This window comes from Tenrec ecaudatus, chromosome 8 (genome assembly GCF_050624435.1).
Source record: "Tenrec ecaudatus isolate mTenEca1 chromosome 8, mTenEca1.hap1, whole genome shotgun sequence".
NCBI classification, from domain to species: Eukaryota; Metazoa; Chordata; class Mammalia; order Afrosoricida; family Tenrecidae; genus Tenrec; species Tenrec ecaudatus.
The window spans coordinates 63,785,872-63,797,402 of record NC_134537.1 but is presented as its reverse complement, the minus strand read 5'-3'; the positions used below and the strand labels follow the sequence as shown (position 1 = coordinate 63,797,402).

At 39.8% G+C, this 11,531-nt stretch overlaps 1 protein-coding gene across 2 annotated transcripts; it reads right to left on the bottom strand.

Annotated features, from left to right (window-relative positions):
• Positions 1 to 436: 436 nt before the first annotated feature.
• On the bottom strand, positions 437 to 10,239 carry LOC142454956 (zinc finger protein 350-like). Of its 2 annotated transcripts, none has more exons than XM_075556399.1 (3): positions 10,200 to 10,239; positions 7,018 to 7,144; positions 437 to 3,054 (listed from the first exon to the last, which is right to left on the bottom strand). In XM_075556399.1, the coding sequence occupies exons 1-3, from the start codon at positions 10,212 to 10,214 to the stop codon at positions 2,117 to 2,119; spliced, it is 1,080 nt and encodes a 359-aa protein (XP_075412514.1). In that variant the 5' UTR covers positions 10,215 to 10,239; the 3' UTR covers positions 437 to 2,116. The 2 variants fall into 2 exon arrangements, with proteins under 2 accessions (XP_075412514.1, XP_075412515.1); XM_075556400.1 differs by lacking the exon at positions 10,200 to 10,239 and adding an exon at positions 9,019 to 9,134.
• Positions 10,240 to 11,531: the final 1,292 nt, after the last annotated feature.

Genomic DNA, 11,531 nt, shown 5'->3' with positions numbered 1-11,531 from the left:
CTGTTTCCCCACAAATAACCTTGTTGGTAGGAAACACTTTTTTCCCAATATTAAACATGGACTATAACGCAGTATATTTTATCCTTTCCCAAATATTCTGAAATGTTATAGGGGAAAGGAGTTTTAGGGAGACATATACTTGTTTCCCTACGTGGTCAAAGGAATGAAAAGATTCAGGTAGGCCTAGTCTTGATTCCATTGCATGGTAAGCATAGAGATTGTCTTTAATTTCACCAGATCATCTGTGTACTTCTGATGGTAATAGATGTAAAGCTACATTAAACTTAAAATCTGCACAGATGTCCGCATGATTGGTAGAGTGAAGACCTCAAAGAGAGGGCTGTGTTCTCTCAAGGACTCCACCAGCATCACTTTTCTAGTGTGAGTCCCAGAGGCAGGGGCCCCATTCAGCCCTTTCCACCTTTACATGCCATGCACCTCCCACACGCAAATGCCTGACAAGAACCCAAATAAAACCACAACATGCAAGGACTTAAATTCATATTCCTTCTCACCTGGAGAGCATTTTCTGGGTGTCACGAATCTTATCCACATGAACATGAAGCATGTGTGGGTTTTCCTCTTTCTGGCAACTCAGGGTGGTGAGTGGTTCAGGGAGTCAGACATGAAGTCTGGGAGTGAAGAATCGGGGCACATGACTCACTGGGTTTCTCTCTATCCCCAGCTGTATAGGCCCAGGTGCAGGTACAAGAGTCAGGCCCTGGACTAGTGAGGCCCTCACAGACCCTATCTCTCACTTGTGCTGTGTCTAGATTGTCTTTAACCAGCTATCATGTGACCTGGGTCCACCGGGCTCCAGGAAAGGATCTGGAGTGGATTGGGATAATATGGGAGAATGGGGGGCACAAACTATAATCTAGCTCTCCAGTACTGAGTCAGCATCACCAGGGATACATCCCAGAACCAGGTTAATTTAAAACTGAGCTCTGTGAATCCTGACGTCACGGCCATGTATTACTGTGCAAGTTACACAGTGATGGGAACTCAGTGTGAGCCCAGACACAAACTCAGTTTCAGCAGAGACAAGGGAATGAAGTCAGTGAGGCTTTCCTCTCAGAAGCTGTGGTTTCCCCACCTTGTCAGCACTTCTCCAGGGACTACCGTGTATAGTCTAGGGAACCTTCATGCATCTGAGGAAGAACATGCACTCTGTGGAAGTCTGGAAGGTCATCAGTCGCCAAAATGGTGGGCCATGTCAGTAGAGGGACAGCAACACAGAACACGGGTACCCATATGGTAAGTCACAACTGTCCGTTCACACACTTGGCCCAGGCCAAACTCCAGCACCTCTTCCTTTGTTTTGAAAGCTTTGTTACACTAACTCCAATGAAAGTTTTTCTTGTTGAAAATTTCTCATGATTAACGAGATCTGATGTCCACATATAAGATGTTCCACATTTAATTCATGCAAAGGGCTTTTTTCCTTTTGTCAAATCTCTGATGTGCTGTAAGGCATTGTGTCTGGCTGAAAGCTTTTCCACATTCATCACATATATGGGGTTTCTCTCCAGTATGAGTTCACTGATGAACAGTAAGAGAAGCCATCCAGATAAAGGCTTTTCCACATTCATGACATACATGGGGTTTCTCCCGAGTGTGAATTAGCTGATGAACAGTGAGAGAAATCTTCTGGATAAAGCCTTTGCCACATATATAGGGTTTTACTCCTGTGAATTTTTATATGAGTTTTGAGATTTCCTTTACGAATGAAGCTTTTGCCACATTCACTACATTTATGTGGTTTCTCTCCACTATGAGTTTGCTGATTAATAGTGAGAGCAGTCTTCTGGATAAAGCCTTTTCCACATTCACCACATACATGGGGGTTTTCTCCAGTATGATTTCGCTGATGAACAGTAAGTTTACTCTTTCTGATAAAAGCTTTTCCACATTGACTACACACATGGGGTTTCTCTCCAGTATGAGTTCGCTGATGAACAGTGAGAGCATGCTTCCGAATAAAGGCTTTTCCACATTCACCACATACATGGGGTTTCTCTCCAGTATGAGTTCGCTGATGAACAGTGAGAGCATGCTTCCGAATAAAGGCTTTTCCACATTCACCACATACATGGGGTTTCTCTCCAGTATGGGTTCACTGATGAACGGTGAGAACATCCTTCGTGAGAAAGGTTTTTCCACATTGACCACATACATAGGATTTCTCACCAGTATGAGTTCGCTGATAAACAGTAAATTTACTCTTCTGGCTAAAGCCTTTGCCATATTCACCACATACATGGGGTTTCTCTCCAGTATGAGTTCGCTGATGAACAGTGAGAAGAGTCTTCCTGATAAAGGCTTTTCCATATTCACCACATATGTGGGGTTTCTCTCCAGGATGAGTTTGCTGATGAGCAGTGAGATCACTCTTCCTAGTGAAGCCTTTCCCACATTCACTGCATACATAGGACATTCCTGCCACATGAGGTTCCTGATGTCCCTTGAGGTATGATACACTGTGAAAATTTTTCCCACATTGCAAGCATTTTCCTAGCTTTTGTCCTTCATGACTTTTTTGATAATGTTCATTGAGTTTGAACATTTTCTTGAATATTTGCCGACACTGACTGCATTCGTAGGTCTTATCTAGTATACCAATAATCTGGTGTTCATAGAACACAGAGTCTTCAATGAAGGTTGTTCCACATTTATCGCCTGTGTGTGGTTTCTCAATTTCATCAGACTCCTGATGCTGAATGCACTGTGACTTCATGAACCTGGGTGGTTCACACTCAGGGAATTTCATTTCAGTATTAAATTGCTCTTGTTCACTGTGGAGAAAAGTTTTCTCATCTTCAGTGAGCGCAACTGACTTCTGTATTTTGTTGCTTCTGTTCTGATTTAATTCCAGAATGATTAAATCTGATTTTACATTTTTTTCATGTAATCCAAACATCTCATAAGTTTCCTTTGGAGGAAAATTATTTTTATGCTGAGAATATGTATTACATTTGTAGCACCATTCCATTCTGTCAATGCATCTTTCACATTGCAAGTGCTCAAGCAAATGATCATCATCTTTCTGGATTTCTATAAAAGAACACAACATTGACTCTTTTAAATATCTTGGTTTTCAATGGACCCCATAAAATACACATTGATATAAAGTAGATCTTTAGTGACAACCCTCTTTTATGACTATAAATAAAACACTATGCTTAATGTTTATTGCCCATTGGACGAAATACAATCATGTAAACAATTCAAATGATAAAAATAGTTACTATAGAAATCAGGTTGGATATGAAAGTGATAAATGGACACAGGTTTGATATTTGCTTAAAGAGGTACATGAATACATACAACAAACATAACAGAAGGAAGACATGAGACCAATAGACCACAGGAGTGATATGACTTGCTAATTCCATTTGGTAGAGGTTAAATGTATTCATTTAATCAATCTTTGCTGAAAGACAACTAAGTGCTAGATAAAGTTGGGAATGCGAAACATGGCGAATGTTCTACTTGGGAGAAAACCATTTTTACAGGTATATATGAAAGGGATTATGGTACAGAAACACATTCTTTATGTTTGTGGAGCCTGTATTCTAGCTCACAGCACTCATCTTACAGTGCTGTCCTGTGGTGGCATGCAGGTTGCTGTGATGCCAGAAGCACTGCCACCCAGTGTTTCAAATACAAGCAGGACCACCCATGGCGCACAGGTCTTAGTGGATTCTCCAGAAATAGGGACTGGGAGGAAGATCTGGTGATCGACTTCTGGAACATGAACCCCTCAGGTTTAATGGCAATGAAATAACACTGAACAAGTACTAAATCCTCAAAGTACAGTCAACCATAATGATGTAGATGGAGGAAAAGCTTTGGGGACCTTCAGTGCTTGACATGGCATGACTGAAAATGAGAAAAAATAGCTGCTAATATCCTCTAGTAAATGGAAAATGGCATACATGCAATATTATCATGAAAAATTGCAAGTTGTCAAAACAAAATGGAATGGTAAAAATTGATAGTGTATGCATTATTCAACTTTCATAGACTGGTACTGGCTATTTTTAATTAGATAATCAAGTGGTTTATAAGGCTGAGATCAACAAATTCAAGAAGATTGGCATCATATTCATTATCCAAAAGCACACTGCAATATCTTCCCTGATGTATAATTTTGTCAGTGGTAGGCTAATATTCATATGCCTGCAAGCAAGACCAGTTAGTACAAGTGTTATTCAGTTTTGTGCACCAATTAAAGCAAACATAGAAGCATTCACAAAGTTGGAGAAGAGTCCCAGTCACATACTCTTAGTTAAATATCATCGCCACACTATCCTTTCATTGTAGTGCCACCTTAATGATACCTCATACAAGCGCATGGCTAATTACTATCTGCCAGCAGCTTTAACGACAAGAGCAGACATGTTGTTGTTATTGTTCTCCCCGCTCAGGAGACAATTACTCCACTCCACCTACCCTCAGCACTGGTCTTAAGTTGCTCATCCAATTATTTCAGTGATCCCGAGGCTAAAGATCCTGCCTACCTTGTTAGGTAGCTAGGTGTCTGCCTGTGTTTGTGTGGGAGGCGGGGGAGCTGCATGCCCTGAGATTATATAAATTGGTGAAAGAATGCAAAGCCTTTTTATTTCTGCCCTTCAATTACACACCTGTCCTTTAGGACCCATCCAGTGGGCATTTAAGAGAGAAAGATAATTGATTCCTTAAGTGACAGCAACAAAGGGAACCTGATTGCTTTCAAAGCTAGGCATCTTTCAGCTGAGAAGCAAGAAGTCAGGCACCTGTAGCAGCTGTATACTAACATCTTCCTGGAGGGCAGTTGGGGGGAAATCTCTGTCTGGAGATTGCTCATTAGCAGTTCTAGCTTTGGGACTTGTGGGGGTTTTCTTCCAACACTAGAACTGGTCTTCCAAGCCCTGTGGTCAGGAGTACAGATATAAGGCTGCTGCTCACACTTTCATCCAGGTTCTGTTTACCACCACAATAATGAAATTGAGGGGAGAAGGGATAAAGGAGAGCTGATATCAAGGAATTAAAGAAGAAAAAGTTTTCAAACTGTGGTAGCTATTGTACAGGACTGCTCCATGTAATTGAACTATGGGAAGTTATGATATCTATAAGAGCTCCCAATAAAATATTTAAAAATATATATTGAAATTTTCACATGAATTTTTCAGCCTGACATTGATCAACCAAACAATCATACACACTGATAAGTGTAAAATTTGGGGAAAGTAGCAGTAGTTGGAAAATGTGACCTTAGTAACAGAAATGACACACAGGTTCACTGATAACATTTTGAGACTAATGATGAATTCATAGCAAATTCCTTATTAAACACCAGAAATGGAAACTACACATATGGATTTTCCGGAATGGAACAAATGAAAATCAAACCAAACACATCTACAGAAAGAAATGGTGGAGAAGCTTATAAGTAAAAACACGCCCAGGGGTTAACTGTGGAACAGATCATAAATTGCTCAAATCCAAGTAGAAGCTAGCCAAAGTAGCTAGAGCACAGCTTAGAGACTATGTAAAGAATAAACATGAGGAATAAAAGTCTGACTGAAGACTAATGACAGAGACCAGATGAGATGTGGGATGACATGAAAGGCAACTTACACATGGAAACCAAAAGGCTACTCAAGAGACAGAAAAGAAAAGAGAGCAATATTGAATGTACTATGCACTGTTTGAATAACAGCAATAAAACCTATTGGAATATACTGCAAAAATGTTCTTTAGAAGCAGCAACAGTCATCTTTCGTGTACTGGACCTGTTAAGAAGGGGTGGGCCTAAGGAAGGGACACTACATAGTAAGAAATATATAGCAGACATTGCTTAATTAAAAAAAACATGCCCTTTCCACTTACAAAAATTATTGGAGGAACAGACAACTTAAAAAAATCTTACAGGTAGAAAAAAATGTAAGGTACAGTGCTAAAGTATACTTTAAGCTGATAATTTTCTTGCTAGGAAGATGATTTTAGATACCTGGAAACAACAGAAGTCATAAATATATTTCACCAAAAGAAGTAAAATATGGGGAAATATGTCTGTTAAAGAATTCCAACAGAGAAGGCAAATTGACCATGTCTCTAAGAAAACAGAAAGAACTGACATCACCTGCATGAAGAAAACTTTAAAGGAACAGGACACCAAATGAGAACATGGACACCAAATCTTTAGAGAAACTCCAAGGGGGGAAGCTAAGGAAGCACAAAGGAGACCCGTTTATGGTGGGAGCTCAAGATGCAAGATGGTGCTGCATACTGCAAATGGATATCCATTCTTACTCAATAGGGGAGGAATGTGCTGTATTCAGAGGACAGTTACTATTTCAGAGTTCTCTGTTTGGAGAGAAGCGTGCAAGACAGATTTTCATAGTAAAGTGGAAACATAAAAGAAGGGAAAATTTCAGAATGTTAAAGAAAATTATGGAAGCAAACACACATAGTGTAAAACAAGAAAATGGAAATCTAATCTCATAAGAGCTACAGGTGTACTTCCCTCAACATCTTGGACAAGTGAACTCTCACATACAAAGTAGCACACACTTTTATGCATTTTCTGACACCTTTCATAGATATGAGGCCTTCTCCCTGTTCAATCAACTACCCCAGCCAATTCCCCTTAAGGTGTTTTGACCATGCATCTGAGAAAATTCCACTATAGCTTGCTTCTAATACCAAACACAGTTCTCTTGTTCCAATTGAGAGAAAGCTTCTGGGGTGACAATTAGATAACCTGTTTATGGGAAATTACAGAATCTTGGACACACCAAAATTAACGTAAAGTTTGTAAAGACTGCAGTTTTGTATTTCTAGAAAAATAATGTTCAAAGGAACAAAGTAAATAGCATTCTTTCAAGGGTAGAAGACCTAACCCACTAACCTAGGATGAGAAAATGCAATGAGAATCTACCTCTTTGAGAATACCACAAACACCGCAAAGTTTTTAACATATAAGACAGGAAAAGCCAGTGACGAGGTCAATGACTTGAGAATTCTCCTCACCAATGGAAACCAGGTTGCGATAGTTCTCCAACATCACATCCTGATATAGGGTTTTCTGAGCAGAGTTCAGGAGCTGCAATTCCTTCCGGGTGAACTTTACAGCCACATCGTTGAATGTCAGTGGTTCCTGTAGTAAGAGGGGTCGACTTAATGAAGTATTTTCCATTTGAAGATTAAAAAAAATATATCTTACAGTAAAAAAAGCAAAACAATAATAAAAATATTGTGGTAGTTCATTCCATAATGTGTCATTAACTGAGGACTTGGTACAAAATATTTTACCTTATTTCTACATTCACGACCATCAGCCGAGAAAACTAGCCCTAATTTTAGAAAGATCTCCAGTGTTCTGAGAAATAAATGTTTTCAAATACATTCTCCAGGTCAAATACTGTGCCCCCACAATAGCTAGCTCCACATTAAGGAGCAGGCTTAAAGGAGCTCCCATAGTAGAGGAATCATTTCTGTACCTGGCTACTTCACTATGCCTGAAGGTTATCTGTATATCTGAGCAATCAGGTTCTAGAGCCAGCCCAACATAAATGTAGCAAACACCTGGGGAGGGCACAGGGCCAGTTTGAAGTCAACTAACACTAGGTCAAGATGGTAACTCAGCATCTTGCTTGTTTAGAATTTTACCCGCTTATGATATGACCCATTAACTATGTACATGCTAACTGCATGACACTAACGCCTTATGGAAAGACCTGTAAGCTCCATTATATATACCCACTGGAAAATATATTCACTCTCTCAGGCCTGACATGGGAAGAGAGCCCCTGTGTCCAGCTGTCTACTCTCTGTCTTTTAATATTTTCACAATTGCAATGTCACTCCTGAGGATCACTTTTGGAGTGTTGGGGACCCCAGTGCCTGAAAATAATGCACCCACTCTTAACATTAGAATTTTGAGTTCCAGTGACATTATCTGAATGTTCTAGAAATAGCTCAGCTTTATAATCACACAAGGTAGATAAAGACCTATTTGTTATTAAATGGCATTAGGGTTTCTACCAGCATCACCATTATTAGAGACTCGGTACCTTCAGTGGCAATAAGTACTGGGAACAGTGCAGATGGGGGAGGTCAAACATACCTCAACTCTCCAACACTTTTTGTCAACTCTAAAACAAGTCAATCCTTCCACACCACTCTGTCTCACTTCTGGGTTTGATAATCTGTTGCTGTGGTCACACAACACTCAATAGATCAAAGTGGTCTATTAATGAACAAGGTACAACTCGGGATCAGGAACAAGAAGCTATAAGTCAGAACCAAGATCAGAACGTTCATAGACATTATCTCCCTTACTGAGTGCAGAACAACTTTCTAAGCTCTTAAAGGCCACCTTAGGACAAGCTCCTCTTGACAACCTTAGGACAAATTCTCCTCAGCCACCTTTGGAGTGAATTGTCTTAACTTTAATTGCAAGGTCCTCTTGAACTTGCCATCTTTCACCACATGCTCTCCAAGGCGCCCCCAGCCTAATTCTGCTGTGTGGATCTCTGGAGCCTTCCTAATCTTGCCTAGGCAGGGAAGATGCTGGGTTGGCCCAAGAAGCCAACATATTAAGAGGGAGAGAGAGAACTGCCTGCAGGCATGGTTTGAGAGGAGACAGTGAGGCATTATCCTGTCATCTGAGCTGTTGATTTGGGTTTATTAGCCCCTGCAGCCACACAGTTCAGAATGAACCCATGGATTAGGGATTTGCAGCTTCCAAAAAATTAATGTGGCATTTCCTTGAATGGCAACTATGAGCTGCCTGTGTGACCTGACTTGAGAGCTTCCTCCACTCTATGAGCCATTAGCTTGCTGTCTGACCTTCCAATTTGGGTTCCTCAGCCCCTGCAACCTATTAGCTGACCAGATTCAACAACTTCTCTTTGTGAGGCAGTGGACTGTGGTCTGACCTGATGATCTGGTTCATCAGCGTTTATAAACAAATCAATGAGGAAAAACCTACAGACTGATTCCTGACCTTTATATAGATCTGGAACTCACCAGCTTCCACATCTTGAAGAGCGATTTATTTACTTGATGACTTTTGAGTTTTGTGAGATGTTGCTGAGCAAATCATGGACCATCTTGAACCTCTACCACATAGGGATGGGTCTACTGCTGCTCCTGCAAAATGAACTGTACTATTCATGGGTCAAGAGCTGCACCAATGGAGACAATGACCAGGGCAGAAGGGACAGAGTGACAGAGCCAATGGTGTCAGGTCCAGAAAGGGCTTTTCAGCCAAGAAAGTGGGACAGGCAGGCAAGATCAAGAAGAGGATATCCAAAAGTAGTTGAGAGGACCATATAAAGATGGAACTAAGAAATGAGCCTATCTTTAGAAGGAAAAATGTCTGATAGGGGACAGGGAAAACAGGCCTTACCTGAAGAAGAGCAAATGTGCCTACATGGTTCTTTAATATGAAAGTCAATGTGTAGCCTACTAATTCTGATACCAAATTATACTCTGTTACTGAGTAAAACTTGTACCTGTGACTCTGGACTGTAATTAGTCCATGGCCACTGCAAAAAAAAAAAGAATAAGCTGAGTAGGAGAGGAGTGTGGCAAAGATACTGGTGTCAGACTGGAAAACCATTGGAGGGTACAGGTCTGTCTAAGCTCTGCCTCATATGAATCAGAGCTGATGTTGACAGTTAATTCTCTCTCCTGCATCTCTAGTTAGAGGAGGTGAGATGCTGTCTCATTTTTAAACCACTAATGCAACAAGACCCATTTTAGATGCATTGATGAGAATGCTGCTGTGTGGGAGAGTATTTAACATATCACCTTCAGAAATAAGCATTAAAGAAAGTTACTCAAACAAAAATCCCATGGACTACTGAACTCTCCTAAAGAAGTGATTTTATTTCTCCTTAAAAACCATGTATAGCATATAATTTGAAAGATATGCTGGCCATAGAATAATAAATTATGAGCTGGAAGATAATGTTATCCAAAGAATCCTCAGTGCTATATTATGTTCAATGTCAATAGTTTATTGTTAATCCTATGATCAATATATTCCTAATCTTCTCCAGCCAAATGTTGAAATCAGAGTAAAAGTTTAGCTCTAAGTTCTACTATTTCAAATTTCTGCTTTTCCAATGAACTGAATCAGTATTATACAGGCTCCTACAATTCCAGTAGAAAATACAGAAAAGGATAAAACACATCAGAAGCACCTGAGCCTTGGCCATTTTCTTTGGTCCTTAGGACACTACAGGTAACTGGGATGCTCTGTCTTATCTGGATCAGCTCTAATGATGCTCACAAATTTCAATCTCTCGTGAGGAAATCCCAAAAGTAATAATACAAGGCACTCTTCCTCCTTCCTCTAAGCTGCTGGTGATGCACCATCGGCAGGCTGATGGGAGAATACAGTGTAACACATAACCAATAGGTCCAGGTGCTGTTACTGTTCTTTCCTTCTTCTAAACACCCAAAGTCCCCAATACTGTTAACGGTGCCCTTATTGAGTAATGCGAAACATGCTTATACCATGAGCAATAAAATCTAAAACTCATAATGTTCACACATGTGAATAAAAGATTATTTTATAACAAATAGAGATTGGGCAATCAAATATAAATATAAAAAAATAAACAAAGAGTTGGATCCCTACCCCACAGCATACAAACTACCAATTCCTTACTGTGTGACTCTCAAAGAGAATGACAAATCAATGAACCTTTAAGATGATTATGTTAATTAAAGCATCTGGAAACATTTTACATGGGATATATAAAGAGCTATTATAAACTAAAGATTATTTTATAGGAGAACTATAAATTCTAAAATAACTTTAGAAACACTTTTAAACTCACCATCAAGTAGAGTTAGACATATAAGCTGCAGATAGGACACAGGAGAACTGCTGTACAGAGCTTCCAAGATTCTAAAGCCATGACAGGATGCTAATGGGTGTGTACCTCTGACCTTGAGGATAGAAGTCCAACACTTAACACATGTCAAAAACAAGGCTCCATAATAAACATTTATATGACATTTATTAGATTGAAATTTATATCTATACATATATAAATTACATATAAATGTAAATGAAGAAGTATATATCCCCCAATAATGAGTGCACTTTTGAATCCCAATATAGATAATGTTTTTAATATACCATTATTTGTAGTACCTAATGCAGTTAGATCAGTGGTTCTCCACCTATGGGTTGAGACCCTTTTGGGGGTTGAAGGACCCTTTCACAGGGGTTGCCTGATTCATAACAGTAGTAAACTTACTGTCATGAAGTAGCAACAAAAGTAGTTTTATGGTTGGAGCTTCACCACAACATGAGGAACTGCATTAAAGGGTCGCAGCATTAGGAAGGTTGAGAATCACTGAGTTAGACAGGTGGTCTATACAAGTACACAGTCTAGCTATGCCCCCTTAACTTCCTCCAAATTATTTACCTGGGTTTGTCGCCTGCCAATGTGAACGAGGAAAAGTTGTCCCTCATAGTGGTTACTGTCAGGCTGCTAACTGCAAGGTCAGCAATTGGAAAC

Coding starts and splice junctions, on each gene's coding strand:
- LOC142454956 (XM_075556399.1), bottom strand. Junction 3,055..7,017: donor TCGCAACCTGGTTTCCATTG/GTGAGGAGAATT, acceptor GTTCTTTTATAG/AAATCCAGAAAGATGATGAT.